General features: G+C 55.9%; 1 protein-coding gene across 1 annotated transcript in view; it reads right to left on the reverse strand.

Moving 5' to 3' along the window:
* The window catches only part of EXOC3L2 (exocyst complex component 3 like 2), a 23,564-nt gene extending 7,008 nt beyond the window's left edge, over positions 1-16,556 (reverse strand). The window contains exons 1-8 of the mRNA XM_021094538.2: positions 16,478-16,556; positions 11,188-11,726; positions 6,697-7,342; positions 4,923-5,034; positions 3,867-3,968; positions 3,673-3,773; positions 3,355-3,465; positions 1,365-1,500 (exon numbers count right to left, since the gene is read on the reverse strand). Coding sequence (XP_020950197.1) covers positions 1,365-1,500; positions 3,355-3,465; positions 3,673-3,773; positions 3,867-3,968; positions 4,923-5,034; positions 6,697-7,342; positions 11,188-11,710 — 1,731 coding nt within the window. The 5' untranslated portion in view covers positions 11,711-11,726; positions 16,478-16,556. The remainder of the gene's footprint in view (positions 1-1,364; positions 1,501-3,354; positions 3,466-3,672; positions 3,774-3,866; positions 3,969-4,922; positions 5,035-6,696; positions 7,343-11,187; positions 11,727-16,477) is intronic.
* Positions 16,557-18,301: the final 1,745 nt, after the last annotated feature.

The following is an 18,301-nucleotide window of genomic DNA, read 5'->3' on the forward strand; positions in this document are numbered from 1 at the left end:
GGGGATGCGGGAGTCTCAGGGGCTTCTCTTTTATTTTGTTGACTTTTATCTATTTGTTTTGGCTGCACCCTGTGGCCTGCAGAAGTTGCTGGGCCAGCAATTGAACCCGCGCCACAGCAGCGACCCAAGCTGCTACAGTGACAATGCTAGATCCTTAATCGCTGCACCGTAAGAGAACTCCAGGGGCTATTTTATTTTATTTTTTAATTTGTTAAATTATAGTTGATTTACAATGTTCTGCCAATTTCTGATGTACAGCAGATTGACCCAGTCATACATATATATGTATGTACAGTCTTTTTCTCACTTAGGGGCTTCTACTTTATTGTTGTTGCTATTGTTTTGTCTTTTTGCCTTTTCTAGGGCTGCTCCTGCGGCATATGGAGGGAACTCCGGGGCTTCTATTTTAAATAGAGCAGTCAGGGGAGGTCCTTCTGAGAAGGTGACATTTGAGTCAAAACTTGAAAGGGGGTAAGGAGTTCCCATTGTTGCTCAGTGGTTAACGAATCCGACTAGGAACCATGAGGTGGCGGGTTCGATCCCTGGCCTTGCTCAGTGGGTTAAGGATCCGGCGTTGTGGTGAGCTGTGGTGTAGGTCACAGACACGGCTCGGATCCTGCGTTGCTGTGGCTCTGGCGTAGGCCGGCAGCTACAGCTCCCCTAGCCTGGGAACCTCCATATGCCTCGGGAGCAGCCCAAGAAATGGCAAAAAAAAAAAAGACAAGAAAAACTTGAAATGGGTGAGAGAGGGGGCTCACAGCTACTGGAGGGAAGAGTAATCCAGGCAGAGGGAACAGCAGGTGCAAAGGCACTGTGGTTGAAGTGTGTGTGCCATGTTCGGAACAGCAAGGGGGCAGATGTGACTGGGGTGGAATAAGCAAAGAGGAAAGTGGGAGGAGATGAGGTCACAGAGGGAGAGGGCAGACCATGAGGGCCTTGGGGGCCACAGCGAGGACTTTGGCTTTTGCCCCGAGTGAGCTGGGAGCCATGAGGGGGACACGATCTGATGCACAACATGCATGGAACATGCGTTACACTTGGGGACACACACACCTCTCAGTTCCCTTCCCCAGTACGCCCACCAGCCCCACCCCTGCCTCTGAACTGGGCATGCACAGGAGCCCAGAGGCGCTTGAACGAGCCTCCAGGGTCTAGGTGAGGCTGGGCAGGGGGTTGAGGGACCTCAGTGGGGAGGGCCTCCACCCAGTCCCAAGGCGCCTTCGGCTGATGCCTCTCTGTCCTCCACTTGACCATATCCCCCCACCTCTTTGTCCCCTCAAAAGGCCTAGACATGGCCTTTCCCCCTACCTCTGCCTGCTTCCTGAACACTGAATCACCTCACCCCGGCCCACTGCCTCGCTCACCTGCAGCTCCTGGAACAGCAAGTCGGTCAGGACTTGGTGGCAGCGCCGGGTCACACGGTCCAGAGCGCTGGCAGCTGCTTCTCGGGCCGGCTCACTTTCGGGGGGCCCTACCCGGGCCAGGCGCTCCGCCAGGGCCCTGCAGGAATCAGTGGAGCCAAAAGTCAAGGAGCCCCATCATCTCAGCCCAGCCACCTGGACCTGTCTCCCCTTGGACCCTATTTCGTGGGGCACAAGGGTGGCAAGTCAGATGGGGAGCTGGGAAACGTCAGGTGCTCTGGGGAGGGCCTGGGAGCTGAGAAATATCAGGGGGTGGGAGGGGCGCTGCAGAGATTATCTAGGGGTCTAGGGGGCGTAGCGGGGAGGACGGAGTCTCTGTTTCTCTTGGTGCTTTTAATTTGTTTTATTTTTAAAAATGCATTTATTGTCTTTTTAGGGCCACACCCATGGCATATGGAGGTTCCCAGGCTAGGGGGCAAATCAGATTTGTAGCCTCTGGCCTCAGCCACAGCCACAGCAACCCAGGATCCGAGCCTCCTCTGCAACCTACACCACAGCTCATGGCAACACTGGATCCTTAACCCACTGAACAAGGCCAGGGATGGAACCTGTGTCCTCATGGACACTTGTCAGATTGGTTTCTGCTGAGCCACAAGGGAAACTCCCTCTTGGGGCTTTTTAGGTGAGCCCGGGGACAGCTCCATCCTAAAGGTCTATGATTCTAAGCGACTGTAATTCTCAAAGTCCGCCCTTCTCCTTGCTGGTCCCTGTAATGACCGTCTCCATCACTGACAGGAGAAAAACCTGGTCCTTTCTGCTCAAATCCCAGCAGACCCCCTGCTGGGAATGCATCCCTGAGCACACTTATGGGAGCGGACAGATGTGCCAGGTTTTTCTGCGTGCAAGAGTGGAAGCCACTGTCCTGCCACTGGAGACAGATTAAATAAATAATGACACATCTCAACAGTGGAAGACAGTTCAGATATGAAAAAGGAATGTAGGGGGAGTTCCCTGGTGGCCTAGAGGTTAAGGATCCGGTGTGGTCACTGCAGCGGCGTGGGTTCAATCCCTGACCTGGGAAAGGAATGTGGGAACTCTTCAGGCCTTCAGAGAAAGATCTCCAAGGTGTGAAGGGGAATAGGGGAGAGTGTGTTCAATATTCTACCATGTGTATTTTTTTTAAGAGGAAAAGGAATAATATGTATGCACACAGTTAAATATATGTGCTTGTTTGTATGAAATATGCATATGCATGCTATATATGCATATGCATGAAGTACATTTATGCATATTTACACATATTTACCAGTAAATGTATCAAATACTCCTGCAAAGCTACAGAAAACATTAGCAGTAACAGGGGGGAGGGGGCGTGGGGGAGGGAGGCTTTTCACTGGATGCCGTACTGTATCGTGAATCTTGAACCATGTGAATGAATTCCTAGTTTATAAAATTCAATTAAAAATAAGTCAACTAAAAAAGGAGGGGGGAGTTCCCGTCTTGGTGCAGTGGAAACGAATCCGATTAGGAACCATGAGGTTTCAGGTTCCATCCCTGGCCTTGCTCAGTGGGTTAAGGATCTGGCATTGTCGTGAGCTGTGGTGTAGGCCACAGATGTGGCTCAGATCTGGCATTGCTGTGGCTGTGGCATAGGCCTAGGGATCCTCCATGTGCCACAGGTGTGGCCCTAAAAAGACAAAAAAAAAAAAAAAAGTTAATAAAAAAGGAAAGATAAAAGCATTTTTTAAAAAAGTAATTCCTAGAGTCTGGCTTCTAGGTTCCTCTATTTCTAACACTCCTTTGTTCTGATTACAGTTCTCCTGCTCTGTGATGCTATAGTTTTTTCAGGACCCCCAGGTGTTATGCTTCTGAGGAGACCTGTATATGCCTCTCAGGGCCAGCCCTGCAGTCCCCCTGCCCAGGAGCTGGGCACCCCACATCAGCTTGTCACTTGGGACTGGGCTTCTCCCTCACACATCGTGGGTGCTCTCACCTCAGGGGGGGCCCGCAATTGACCAGGGAGATGGTCCTGCTGATATAGGTGTCAGGCGGCAGCTCCCGGACGCCTGGGTTCTCATGGAATCGTTCCACACGCTGCTGGAAGCTGGTGGGAGGAGAGAGGGCGGCCGACAGATGGAGCACTGCTGGATAAGGGTCCCCGGCTGGGCACTCAGCCCGGCACAGCCTGTGATCCCCACCGAGGCAGCCCTGCCCATCCTGACGGGGTTCTTTCATCTCTCCTCTCTCCCTTGGATCGGGGTCCAGAGGCCACACGCCCCAGACCTGTGCCCTGCCCCCCAGCCCTCCATACCTCTGCAGGAACTCTGCCAGCCCCCCCAGGCAGCAGTGGGCCATCCGCTCCCCAAACTCCTGACTGATGCGGGGTGCTCGCTCGGTGTGCTCTTCCAGCAGCTGTGTGGGTCCAGGGGGATGAGAAGGGGTGAAGAGGGTGCAAGGTCCCACTTTCCCGCGCGGCGGATTCTCCATCCGATTCCCAGCCCCTACCTCACACACATCCTGTGCCAGGCTGCTGGACCAGTCCTCCGTGCTTCCCCAGTGCTCCTCATCCTCCTGCAGCACTCGAAGGAGAGCTGCCCGCGTCTGAGCCTGGAGCAGGGAGGCCAGGGGAGAGGCAGCAGTCAGGGTGCCTGGGAGCCTCTCCCTCCTTTCTGCATCCCCCCCCCGCCACAAATCCCAGGATCTTAGTCCCCAGAAGGTCTGGATTCTACCTGTGAGGCTCATGAAGGTAACGCTGGGGAGAGAACCTACACCCCAAACCGCCCCAGCCCCTTCCTTTCCTAAGTCCACAATTAGAGCTTGATACCAAGGAGCCTGTGGTTTTAAGCCTCCTCCCGCTAAGAGCCAGAGGGCTCAAGGGTTTATGCTCTCATTATCTGACGATGCTAAGGCTGCTCTCAGGTTCTGCAAAACAACGGATTTCCAAAATCTGTGATTCAAGAATTCCAAGGGTCTGGGGTTCTAAGGTTGCCGCATCTCTGATTCCCGGGTCCCATGTGTCTCCACTTTGTTGAGTCTGAGACGCTGGACTTGTTGATCTCTCAGCATCAAAGCGCTCAGTCTGGGGCTGGGGCGGGACTGGCTTTCAGGTGGAGAAACACCCCCCTGGCTGGCATGGGTGTTTGTGGCTGGGCCATTCTGCTTAGCGGTGTCTGTGCCCAGCCAGTTATTAGCCGTGTTTACTGCCAGCCCTGCTGATAGGCGGAGAGGCTTTGACGGCCCTCCTGCTGTGAGCCTTTGGGTCTGAGGTTCTGTGACTGACTCTCCTGCTGTAAGATTTGAAGCATCTGAATGCATCGAACCTTCCATGGGTGTCTCTACGCCCAGCCGGGTGCGTAGGATACACAACACGTAACATGGGAGAGAAGGGATCGTGGGCTTACGTGTCTCTGTCTTTTGGATGGAACTCAGAGGTCTACAGTTTTCAGGGGAGATGTGAAATAGAGAAAGGGGGTGGGGGAGAGGCCCTCCAGCTCCTGTGACCCCTCCCTCTCTGCCAAGAGCCTCCCCGCTCCCTAATCACCAATGTCAAGTTCCGGGTACCTTAACGTCTGTGACACACTCATCCTCCAAGCCACGAAGGGTGCCGGGGGAAAGAAGGGGCCCCAGCTCCCCGTTCTCCAGGGCGACCATGTCCACCAGACCTAGGACCTCTCTGGGGGTGGGGGTGAGAAACAGGGGTCTGTGAGAGGTGGGGCTGGGCCGCCGAGCCCCTCCCCATTCCCATCCCTGTGCACCCTGTGTGTCTGTTGACCTGGGCCACTCCCTTCCTCTCTTGGGGCCCGCTTTGCTCATCCCTCACAGGAAGTCTCTGGACTTGTTGCTCTCCTGGCTCCAGCTCTCTGAGTCAGCTCCCTGATGGATGATGTCCCAGCAAGACTTGGAGGGGTCACGTCCAGGCTGGATGGTCCAGCACACAAGGTCTCACCCACTAGGGCTTCGCCACAGAGAAGCTCCCTGCCACTTCCATGCCTAGTCCCTACCCTTGCTCCTGGCCTCAGAGGCCTCCCCAGTCCACCCCTCCCACTCCACCCCCATCCCCACTTGCTTCCACAGCCTTGCCAGTGGTGCCAGCCTGGGCAATACATCACTCTCTCCACCGCCCACACACCACCAGGATCTCGCTCATGGTATCCTCTCAGCCAGCAGCACCATCTCCCTGCCAGTCAGCCTTAACTCATGTCTCACCATCCCAGGCTCCCTACCCAGCCTCGTCTCTCACGGAGGGTGTGTGAATGTCATTACTATATATTCCCAAAGGGGATCTAGGGAGTCCGTGTTGGTAACTGCTGCCGTCCCATTCTTCTGGTGATAGCATCCTGTTTTGTCTGAGGAACCACTCACGCACGTTACCCTCCAACGTGTGTTTTGGGGTGGCTAGCTCCCTTTTTCCTGGAGTGGGTAGTGACCTGGTCATAGCTAATCACCTATTCCAGTGACACACACACACACACACACACACACACACACACACACACCCTCCCCCCTCCAAGAATGGATCTATTTTAAGATCCAAAGGCAGGATGGTTATAAGATTCTAGGACCGGGAGGGTCAAGGGTACTCAGGTTCTAGATGCCAAGATTATAGAACTCAAGGGACCCAAAGTGCTACCATCCTGAAACTGGAAGGATCAACAGTGTCAAGGTTCTAGAACCCAAGGAGGGGACAAAGCGAAGGCTGAAGATTCAAAGGCTCATTGGTGCGAAGGTTCTAGGATTGAAAGTGTCATCAGTTCTAAAGTTCTACCATTAGGGAGCTCCCTGGTGGCCTAATGGTTAGAGGTCTGGCATTGTCACTGAAGTGGCATGGGTTCCATCCCTGGCCTAGTAATTTTTGCCTGCCACGGGGCGTGGCCCTCCCAAAAGTCTAAGCTTGGAAGAGTCATCTGTGCTAATGCCCTGAGATCTAAGGCAGGAGCAGAGTGAGGCTTCTAGAATTCTAAGGGTCACCAGTGCCAAGATTTTAGGATGAGAAGGGTCATGGGGACGAAGATTCTAGGACTAGAGGGGCGGGCAGGGCTAATATTCTGGGTGTTAAGTGCTGATGACTTTAAGGTCCTTGGACAGGGAGGACCAGCAGTGTTAAGGTTCTAGAACCAGAAGGATCCGTGTTACTGAGGTTCTAGCTCAGGAAGCGTGGAGAGCGCTAGGAGGCTCGGCTTGTAAATGTCACCAGTGCAGAGTCTGGAAGGGTTCACGATGTTAAGGTTCTGGGATTGAAGGTCCAGGGTGCTTAGGACGTGAAGAGGCCAGGGCTGGAGGGGGTAGGGGGAACCAGGGTTCTGCGCGACCCGGGAGAGGCCGGGCCCCGGCTCACCTGGGGTACACCTGGTTGTGCCAGTGCAGCAGCGCGTAGCGGTCGGTCAGCGGGAGCCTTCGGCGGGCGGCGGCTCCGATCCACTCGGCCAGCGCGCCGTGGTAGCCGCGCAGGTAGACGCCAAAGGCGCCCAGGCCGGCGGGGTAGGAGGGAGCCAGGCGGCCCCGCACTACGCCCATATCCTCCAGCAGCCGCCCCCGCAGCGCCTCCAGCTGCCCCGCCAGGCCTCCGGGCGCCCCCGGCGCGGCCGCCTCCAGGCGCTCCCGGGCGGCGCGTGCCACCGCCTCGGCCCAGCGGGCGCGCAGCTTGCGGGCCGCCTCGGGTCCCCGGCGCCCGTCGGCCGCCTCCTCCTGCACCAGCACCTGGCCCAGCTGCGCCACGGCGCCCGGCCCGGCGCCCGCGCCCGGCCCGGGGCCCGCCAGCGTCTCGCGCACCAGCGCCCACAGCTCGCGCTGCAGGGCCTCGTACAGCAGAGCCACGTCCCGCGCCCGGCGGCCCCCGCCTGAGGGGCTGCCCGCGCCTTCGGCTTTGGGTGGCACGGGTGCGCCGCCCCCCGACGACGCCAGCTCTTCGGCCTCCAGCTCCAAGATGTGCTCGTCGGCGCGGGCGAGCTCGCGCTGCTGGATCAAGCCCAGGATCTCCAGCACTGTGGGAGCAAAGCGGGAGATCAGGGGCATGAAAACCGGGCGGGCATTGGGAGGAGGCGGAACGAGTGGAGCCAGAGGAGTCCAGGCGTTTCGGGAGAAGGGGACGGGAGGAGGGCGTCAGGTGAGGGCTTGGGGGTGCTAGGAGAAGGGAAGGGAGGAGAAAGTTGAGGGCAGGCAGGGGGAACGAATCCGACTAGGAACCATGAGGCTGCGGATTCGATCCCTGGCCTCGCTCGGTGGCTTAAGGGTCTGGCGTGGCCGTGAGCTGTGGTGTAGGTCGCAGACGCAGCTCAGATCTTGCGTGGCTATGGCTGTGGTGTAGCCGGCAGGTGTAGCTCCGATTGGACCCCTAGCCTGGGAGCCTCCCTATGCCGCGGGTGCGGCCCTAAAAAGACAGAAAAAGAAAAAGAAAAGAAAAAATAAAGAAAGATGAGGGCAGGTGGGGGGCAGGGGAGGAGGGGGAAGAGAATGGAGGGAAAGCGGGGAGAGGTGCGGACTGGTGGGGGTAGGGGAGAGGGGGTGGGGGAGGGAAGTATGGGAGAGAGCTGGGACCTGGGGGAGGGGACAGGAGAGGGTTACGGAAGGAAGAGGGGCTTCGGCAATAGACCTCGAAAGGGAGTCTGAATGCGGGAAGATTAAAAGACTGGAGGGTGCGTGCTTAGGGAGAGGATAAGGTGGGTGGGCGGAGTCAGAGGAAGTGGGGGTGGGGGTTGAAGGAGCAGGAAGGGGTTAGAGCTTGGGCCGAGGGTTCAAGACTGGGAGGAGGTTATCAGGGACTGGGTGGGGACAGGGGGAGCTGAGGGCAGCTAGGGTGGAAAAAGCGCATCAGGGCCAAAGAAAGGCATCAGAGGAAGTGGGAGGTCAAGGGAGGGGAGTTGGAGCCAGGTAAGGGGGGAGAGGGATGGAGAGAGCCCTAGCCTGGTGGGCAGGGTGGGGGCTGGGAGCTGGAAAGAGGCTAGGAAGACCAGAGATAGGTTTTTTGGGGTGGGGACAGCTGGCTTCTGATGATTTCCCAACCTCTCCCCCACCTAGAGAGGAGAGCTATGGGGTTGGGAGGCCTGGAGTGGAGGCAGAGGGAGGGTCCCAGTGGCCCAGGGTTACCCCCAACACCTCCACCCCCTCCACTTCCTCCCTGGCAGAAAAACTATTTCCTGGCCAGTGCTATTTCTGCCCATCCGTTTCCAGAAGGCGGGGGCTCCAATCACCCCCTCTCACCTCCCTGTGGTGCCCTCCCAGTCCCTAGGGAGCAGGGGCTGAAATAGCCTCTGGCCAGGATGCGGAGGGCATCAGAGGATGAAGAAAAGGCTCCCCAGCGCTGGGGCTGCAAGGGCTGGCCAGTGGCAGAGGGGAGGTGTGGGGGTGGGTGGAGACAGGGACAGGGTTGGATGGGGTTGAAGGAAGGTGGGAATGAGGGTGGGGATGAGGGAGTTTAGGGTTAGGGTGGGGTTGGGGTTGAACTCTGAAGAGGGAGGTGGGAAAGGAATTGGGAATGACATCTGGGGTTTGGGGTAAGGATGGGGTTGGAGATGAGCGTAGGGGAACGTTGAGGCTGGAAAGAAGCTCAAGATGGATGCGAGTTAGAAGTTTGGACTTAAGTTGGGATTAGGAAGGTGGACAGAGATGACGCTGGAGGTTGGAAATGGGCGGTTAGGATTGGGACTCAGGATGGGGCTAGAGATGGGATTAAGAATGAAGGAAGAGGAATTCCCTTCATGGCTCAATGGTTAACAAATCTGACTAGGAACCATGAGGTTGAGGGTTCGATCCCTGGCCTCACGCAGTGGGTTAAGGATCTGGCGTTGCCGTGAGCTGTGGTGCAGGTCGCAGATGTGGCTCGGATCCTGTGTTGCTGTGGCTCTGGCGTAGGCTGGTGGCTACACCTCCGATTAGACCCCTAGCCTGGGAGGAGATTGGGTTTGGGGTTCAGGTTGAAAATGGGGGCCGAGAGGGATTAGGAATTCGACTAGGACTGAAGGAGGAAACTGGGGAGGTGAATGGGGTTGAAGATGGAGTTGGGATGCCCTGGGGTTGGGAAGCGGCAGTGAGACTGAAGAGGGGAAGGGGTTGAAGATGCTTTAGGGGGATGCGACTGAGGATGGCATGAGAGCAGGGGAGTGGGCCATGGCATGGGGCTGAACCAGTTGGCGGTGGTCATGGTATTGGGCGTGGCAATGAGGTTAAAGATGGCGTTCGAAGAACGGGCTAGACTGGGAATAAGCATGTGGCTGTGTCTCAAGGTGCAGACAGGCGATGGGGTTGGAAAAAGCGCCGGGGGCAGGGGGGGGGACCAAAAAGGCACTGAGGAGGTCAATGGGGTTGGGGAGCGTATTGGAGTTGAGGATAAAACTGGGGCAACATTATCAGTTGAATTGCGTTTGTCCCCCCACCAGGAAAAAAGATAGGTGAAGTCCTAACCCCCAATACTTCAGAATGAACCTTATTTGGAAATAGGGTCTTTGCAGAGGCAATGAAGTTAAAGCGAAGTCACAGGATGGGGCCCTGATCCAGTCGGACTGGTGTCCTGATAAACAGGGGAAACCTGGACAACAAGATAGACGTGCATAGAGGAGGAGAAGATGTGAAGGCACAGAGAACGGTGTTCCCTTCGTGGCTCAGCAGTAAAGAACCCAACAAGTATCCATGAGGACGAGGGTTCGATCCCTGGCCTCGCTCCATGGGTTAAGGCTCCGGCGTTGTCGTGAGCTGTTGGTGTAGGTCACAGACACAGAGAAAAGGCCAGGCGAGGAGGGAAGACTGGAAAGACGCACCTGCAAGCCAAGGAATGCCAGAAACTGCTGGCAAAGCACCAGGAGCTGGAAGAGGAGAGGGAAGATTCCCCCGCAGGTCTCAGAGTGGGCGGGGTTCGACCTTTTGCACTAAAGAGACTAAATTTCTACAGTTTGAATCCACCCAGTTTGCGGTCCTAACAGGAAACTAACACAGGTAGTGGAGATTTGGAAGGATGTAGCTGGGAGACAGGAGACGTGAGCATGGCAGCGGGGCGTGTGAAGATGACGACTGGACGTAAGTTGAAGCAAGGATGAACCTGGAGGCTGGGGCTGGGTATTTAGGATCTGGATGGGGTTAGGGCTGGGATTCAGAGAGGGATGGAAGAGGAGTTTGGGGCTGAAGGAGGAGGTTGAGGTGGGATTGGTGTTAGGGGTGAGAGTTGGGGTTAAGGATGAGAACAGGGTAGTTAGGGAGGGGCACAAGGTCCAGGTCGAATGTGGATATTTTGAAAGGAGATGAGACGGAGTTGAATTCGAGGGTAGCAAGGGAAAGAGGGTTGACATTGGGGACAGGGAAGTTCCCGTTGTGGTGCAGCAGAAACGAATCTGACTAGGATTCATGAGGAGGCAGGTTCGATCCCTGGCCTTGCTCAGTGGGTTAAGGATCTGGCATTGCCACAAGCTGTGGTGTAGGTCGAAGACTGGGCTTGGATCTGGTGTTGCTGTGGCTGTGGTGTAGGCCGGCAGCTACAGCTCCAATTTGACCCCTAGCCTGGGAACCTCCATATGCTGTGGGTGCGGCCCTAAAAAAAAAAAAAAAAAAAAAAAAAGACAGAAATTGAGGACAGGGATTAGAAAAGATGAAACCAAAGTTGGTGATTCCGTTGGACAAGGGGGTGACATTGAAGGTGGCAGGTGGAGAGAGGGACAGACTGGGGATGGGGGTGGCGTGAGGCTGAAGCTGGAGCTCAGAGATGGCGATTAGGGCCTCAGGAGGGGTGGGCTGGTCACGTACTTGGAGGTGGGCAGATGGAAAGCAGAGAAGTGAATGGAGATGGGGCCACAGGTGGAGACACTGTGATTCTCCCAGGACTGAGCCAGGGCTCCCCACTCACCTGACAATGGCTCCTTCATCTTTGGGGGCTCCGGGACCTTGGGCGGGGGCTCGGGAGCTGCCTCGCCCGCAGGCACCACCCTCTCAGCCAGCGATGCGCGCCGGGGCTTGGGCCCGCGCCCCAGTCTCAGGAAGGCCAGTCTCCGTGCAGCCTCCCCAGCCGCTTCCTCGTTGCCCTGGGCTCGGGTCCCCTGAAGCCTGGCCAGGAGGCCGAAATCTGCTGAGCTCCTACGCATCCCTGGTGTCAGCACCCGGCCCAGGAAAGAGCGAGGCTGCCCGTCCCCAGGGCTGCCCACTCGCCAGCCGGGGCTTCTACCCAGCCGGAAGGGGGCCAGGCCTGCCAGCTTTTCCAGGGTGGCGCGGCGGCGACATGATGTTCCGTTGGGCAGGGTCCCCAGCTCTCCGGTCTCTTCTTCTTCCAGCCCTGAGACTTCCTCAAAGGGGTTCCGAGAGGACCTCAGGGGCAGAGTCCCCGCCCGGGGCACCTTAGAGTCTGCCACCCCTAGGTTCTTCAGGATGGGCATTTTGACAGGTGGGGACCTGGGGAAAAAATAATGGTGGTATTGATGACGGGTGGCATTGATGGCAATGCCTTTAGGTACCCAGCACTTTGGGGCATAAGTGGACTGAGCACTTACCCCTTAAATCTGCACAATCTCGTGAGGTGAGTTTTATCATTATGCCCATTTTGCCGATGAGGAAACTGAGACTCAGAAGAGCAAAGGCGTTTGCCTAAGGTCCCACAGTGATTTGGGGACAAAGTCAGGGTTCGCACCCACACCTGTCTGATTCCACATCCCGGGTTCTTTCTCCTACGCATCGGGGTGTTCAGACCCTTTACCCACGACTCCAGCCCTGGAAGGTTCCTAATCTTTTTTTTTTTTTTTTTTTTTGTTGTTGTTGTTGTTGTTGTTGTTGCTATTTCTTGGGCCGCTCCCGCGGCATATGGAGGTTCCCAGGCTAGGGGTCCAATCGGAGCTGTAGCCACCGGCCTACGCCAGAGCCACAGCAACGCGGGATCCGAGCCGCGTCTGCAACCTACACCACAGCTCACGGCAACGCCGGATCGTTAACCCACTGAGCAAGGGCAGGGATCGAACCCGCAACCTCATGGTTCCTAGTCAGATTCGTTAACCACTGCGCCACGACGGGAACTCCAGGTTCCTAATCTTAGTGGTTGAGAAACAGGCTCAGAGAGGGCAAGGGTCTTTGCCAAGGTGGCTCAGCCAGCGCAAGGCAGAGACTCTATGGTCTGGGACCCAGGCATCCAGGTCACACACTTGGGCACCTGCTTCTCCTCCCCTGTCTAGTCAGTAGCCCTGTCACCTCTACCCCACCTGGTTCAGTCCTCCCCACTTACTGGGAAATATCCAGAATAGGCAGGCAAATCCGTAGAGACAGAATGGTTAGTGGGCAGGGAGAGGGGGGCTGGGACGGGACCACGTAGCAAGTACAGAGCTTCCTTTCAGAGGAACTAGGCACGGGCGATGGCTGATAACACTGTGAATGTACAACAGGCCCCTGAACTGTACGCTTGAAATGGGTGATGTGGTCAAGTTTATGTTATGTAGATTTTAACACACACACACACACACACACACACACACACACACACACACACAAAACTTATTAGGCATTTGCCGTGGGCCCAGCCCTGTGTAGATGTTAAGATAACAGTGGTGGCTGAGGCAGACCCAGTCCCTGTCCTCTGGAAGCTTCCAGAATCCTACCCATTTCTTTCCTTTTTTTTTTAATCATCCTAATTTTAAAAAATTTTTATTATGGTTGATTTACTATGTTCTGTCAATTTCTGCTGTACAGCAAAGTGACCCAGTTATATGCATTCTTTTTTTTTTCACATTACCTGTTTTATCTCTTAAATCCCTGTCTCCTCCCTCTTTACCGCCCGCCCCCTTCCCCATTCCAGGCCCCCTCCTGCTCCCCTGCAGTAGCCTCCTCCCTGCTCTCCAGCCTCTAGTCTTCCAGGCCACCTCCGAGAACCTTGTTAGGGCTCAAACCTGCCCCTCCTCCTTCTCTGAACCTTCCATGGCTCCCCAGCGCCCTCGGGACAAATTTCAGTCCCCTCACCTGCCACCTGCGCACCTCCCAGGGCTTTCCCACTTTCTCCTCCTCACTCCTGGCTCCCCTGGGTGTCAGCATCTGCTTCTACACTGAAGCCTGTTCTCCATGCTCCATTCAGCCTTTAGCCTCCAGCCCAATGCCACCTCCTCCAGGAAGCCCTCCCGGAGGCCCAGGCTGAATCAGGTGCCCCCCTCATACTCCCACTCTGGGTCATCACTATCTGGGCCTGGATCTGTGTTCCCTACTGGACTGTGAGCTCCAGGAGGGCAGAATCAGGGCTGTCTGGGTCACCCCTGTGTCCCCAGGTCTCAGAGCAGTCATTCTGGGAGTGATTGGGTGCTAAACAGGAAACAGAAGAAGGAGGCAAGGACTTCATTCCTTGTGGAGGAGGAAGAATGATTAGTCAAGCCGGGGAGGTCAGCAGGGAGCAGGCCACGCAGGGCCTGGAAAGCCACAAAGAAGGCTTTGGGCATTTTCCCCAGGGCACTGGGGAACCATGGAAGGGCTCTTTCGTTTGTTTGGTGTTTGGTTCTTGTTTTTTTTTTTTGACCGCACCTGTGGCATGCAGAAGTTCCCCAGGCCAGGGATCAAACCTGCACCACAGCTCTAACTAGAGCCACAGCAATGACAATGCTGGATCTTTAAGCCACAGAGCCACCAGGAACTCCCAAGGAAGGGCACTTTGGAAACTGATGAAAGAGTCCGAACATTCAGAAAAGTATAGAAAACAAACTTTATATAATTCCCCCCTGCTTACAGTCCTTGCTGCATCAAAAGCAAACACTCGCTCTTTTTGATTCAGTTTGTTTGTTTTTTAAAGAATTAAACTTTGCAAATGCCCAGAAGCGCCCCCCTCAAAAAAAAACCTCACTCCCTGATCCTGTGGGCTCTAGCCCTCTCCCAAGGAAAGCCGCAGCCGGAATGTCCTGTCCACCGGCCAAGCCGACTTGGACTCTGTGCCTACCCAGAGTGGTATCCAGAAATAACATATTGTTTCACACGGTTTTAAACTCTCTATAAATACCCTGTATCATACTACGTGTATCCCCTGCCACTTGCTTTTTTCCCTTCTCACATGCTACATGTGAGATGTATCCAGGCCAGTCTCTGTGGCACTAATTAATTTAAGTGTTGCGTACTATTCCACTGTGTGGCTGTGCCAAAACTACGTAGAGGATCAGATGTTCACACATCCTCCCATGGCTAGACATGTAGGTTGTTCTGGGACAGGTTAAGAGCAGGCGAGGGACAGGGTCAAGATTGGGCCGTGCGGAGTTCCTGTCGTGGCGTAGTGGAAACGAATCCGACTAGGAACCATGAGGTGGCAGGTTTGATCCCTGCCCTTGCTCCGTGGCTTAAGGATCTGGCATTGCCGTGAACTGTGGGGTAGGTCACAGACACGGCTCGGATCTAATGTTGCTGTGGCTATAGGGTGGGCCAGCGGCTGTGGCTCCGATTCGACCCCTAGCCTGGGAACCTCCATATGCCGCAGGTGCGGCCCTAAAAAAGCAAAAAAAAAAAAAAAAAGATTGGGCCGTGGGGGTGGGGGAGTGGGGGTGGGAGGCTGATGCAGAAGGGGGCCCCCAGTTGGCTGAGCCATGAATGACAGCACAGCCCTTGGTGATGGGGAGCCCCTTTCTTTCCTCCCTGACTTCAGCCTCCAGATCTTAGATGTTGTTTCTCAAGCCTCCAGTTCCTAAAAACACCTTTCCAGCCTCTCTCCACTCTCCAAGGTCCCTGATCCCCGAGGGGGGCAGTCACCATGGCAATGCTTGCCTGTGGCCCCCATGGTTGTGGACAGTCAATACCCCCCCTCCCACACATGCGCGCGCGTGCGCGTGCACACACACACACACACACGCACGCACACGCACACTGATTTCCCCCTCTTTCGTCTTCCAATCTGGCTTTGACATGCCTCCACATCTAAATGGCTCCATCATCCTAGAACTGGCTCTACTGTACCCCCCAAATATTCTACCTCCTCCTTGAAATAGAGAGCTCCAATTTCCTTCCAGCTGAAGACATCACCCAAACTAGATGTATTATTTTTCATCCAAACTAGATTTTTTTTTTGGGGGGGCGCACATGTGGCATATGGAGGTTCCCAGGCTAGGGGTCGAATCAGAGCTGCCTCTGCCAGCCTACACCACAGCTCACAGCAATGCCGCAGAGCAAGGCCAGGGATCGAACCCGCGTCCTCATGGATATTAGTCGTATTTTTAACCCGCTGAGTCACACGGGAACTCCCCATCCAAATTAGAGTTGACTTTCTCCACTGGCTCCCACCCCCAACCTGAATCCAACATACCCAGACCATTCCCAACATCCTCAGACCGGGCTGCAACATTTTCCCCAAACTGCCCCCCCGCCCCGACGTCTTTCCCCTTCCTGGATCCAACACCCACCTCTGCAAACTGACTGCGACATCCTGCCCCCTCCAGCCCCATCGTCTGCCTCCCAGTGCCTGGGCCCCTGACTCACTTCCGAGGCAACCCTTGAGCCCCCCAGCCTCCCCGCTCCCGCAGGATGTCTTGGCCACCAGAACTTCCCTCTTTGGGCTCCTCCTCCTCTTCCTCGATGCCAGCCTCTTTCCCCAAAGTCACAGACCCTCTGCAGGCATCCGTCTTCTTTGCAGAAGGCATCACCTCCAGCGGCCGTGTCTTCTTAGGGAAGCGCCCTTGCAGATTTTGCTGACAGCCCAATACAGACCTCGCCCCCTCCCCAACAATCCCGGCACTGGCCCAGCTTGTTTCAAACTCATCCACATCTGTGTCCCCAACCGCATTCCCCCCTCTGTCTCCCACTCCTCCATCCCAACCCTTGTCCCTGTTCCCCTCTCGAAGACCCCATTTCTTGGGGATGGAGCCAAGCGCCCCTCCCTCTCTGGCTCAACCTTCCCACCTGCACTCAGAGAGCATCCCGGGAACCTCTCCTTCTCCTGGGTGGCTCCAGGCGCTCCCCGGCCGGCTGGCTCCTCCCGTAGCCTGGATCCTCAGAGACCCCAAAGTCTGCCCTGCCCCCTCCCTTCTCCTTCCGCCCTTTCGCTGGCACCCTCCTGAGGTCAGGCCCTAAATTCTCTCTTCACCCCCAGCCTCTCCTGGCTTCAGGGCACACGTTCACCCCAATTCTGATCCAGTCCTTACATTCAGGGAGGCCCCTGGGGTGAGGGTGTGTAGGAATCCTGCCCACTCCTCCCGTACACTCACCTCCTTGTTGGGGTCCCCCTGTCCCTCTGCTGTCCTGTCCTGAGGCCACTTCAGCCGGGACTGCTGAGAGCTTGGATCTGAGGAGGGGGGGTTAGAGGAGGTCAGTTTCCTGCCAGGAAACCCCTCCCTCTCTGGGGCCAGGGGCGGGAAGGACTTGTTATCTGTCTGCTCTTTTAGGCCAGGCTGCAGTTGCACTGGAAGAAGGACAAGGCTGCTGTCAGGTCCCCACCCTCACCCCGCCCCTGCCAGCTCTTCACACTTCCCGAGGTGACAAAACCATCCTGGGTACCAGCACCCCCCCCAGACACCCCAGCCTGGATATGGGCCCAAAGCTCTCTCTTGGGTTCCCTGCTCTGGGTGGACCTGGAGGAAGGTTCCGCTGGGCCAGGGACTGGGATTGGGGACCTAAGGGGGTGGCCCTGGGCATGGCTTTGGAATTGTGGGTCTCTCTGCCCCAAAGCCCCTGTCCCCAGGTCTCCATATGCCCCCTCCCCCCAGTTATCATCCGGGTCTCAGCTTGAGCCTTTCCCCGACCAGCAAAAGCACTTCTGCTTCCTCTGGGTCCTCTCTCCTCCAGGTCGATGGAGGTTCCTAGGCTAGAGGTCAAATCGGAGCTGCAGCCACCAGTCTGCGCCACAGCCACAGCAATGCTGCATCTGCGACCTACACCACAGCACCTTAACTCACTGGGTGGGGCCAGAGATTGAACTTGCAGCCTCACAGTCACTGTGTTGTGTTCTTAACCCTCTGAGCCATGATGGGAATTCCTCTGGTGGATTTTCTGATTCTGCCCAATCAAATACAAATTCAAAGAGATTGTGCTTTTGCCTTGTTCATCTCAATGTCCCTAGATGGCCACCTGGCACATACTAGGTGCTCAGGAAAGAGTCATTTACCAAATACACAAACGAACAGGGATAGATCAGAGCTAAGGATTGGAAGTGGGATGGAGACGGCAGGTCTGCTGGGGCTGGGAACCGGGTGGGGGTTGAACGGAGTTAGATGCAGGACTAAGATTACTTTTCAGGCTGGGTTTTAGGCTTCGATGGACGTTTCCCTGGGCCTGAGAGAGTGATCACCTGCCTTGGCAAAATTGCAGTTGGGATGGGGTAGCGTTAACATTGGGGTTTGGGGGGGGCTATGCTTGGGGATCACTGCTCCTCCCCCAGCCCTGCTCTGTGGACATAAGGTTGGGCTCAGGGTGTCAGGGGTTAAGATTCCAAGGACTGGATTTGCCAGACAGTGGACCCTGGGGAAAGGGGTGGTTGGGTGGCCAAGGGGGAGGGGGAGGGACAGGCTTTGTCCTCCCAGAGTCAGTGCGGGCCGGTGGTTTTCAGAAGGCAGCTCAGGCTAGAACCAAGTGGCTTCTTATGGGCCATGGCCAACTGTGGGATCTCTTCCCCCTTTTTTTTTTCTCTGAGTTCCCGGGCCAGGGATCAGATCCCAGCTGCCGTTGCAACCCAAACCGCAGCTGTGGCAACGCAGGATTCTTAACCCGCTGTGCCAGGCCAGGGATTGAACCTTCATTCCACTGCTCCAGAGAGGCCACTGATGCTGTTGTGCCACAGTGGGAACTCCTCTCCCTCTTTTTTAATTTAATTTTAAATTGAGCTATCAGTCATATGCCACAAAATCCACCCTTTTAAGGTGTTTTTTAAAGTCTCAGTGTTTTTTAGTATATTCACAAGGTCGCCCTGACTATTATGTAATTCCAGAACATTTTCACTGCCCCCCAAAAGAAACCCGTGTTACACCTTAGCAATCAATCCCCATTTCCCTTGCCCCCTCAGCCCCTGGTGAACCCGAGTCTACTTTCTGTCATTA

This window comes from Sus scrofa, chromosome 6 (assembly GCF_054392235.1).
Source record: "Sus scrofa isolate SSC_HxYL_T2T_F1_AM1 chromosome 6, Sscrofa_HxYL_maternal_Yorkshire_Landrace_v2.0, whole genome shotgun sequence".
Classification (NCBI taxonomy): Eukaryota; Metazoa; Chordata; class Mammalia; order Artiodactyla; family Suidae; genus Sus; species Sus scrofa.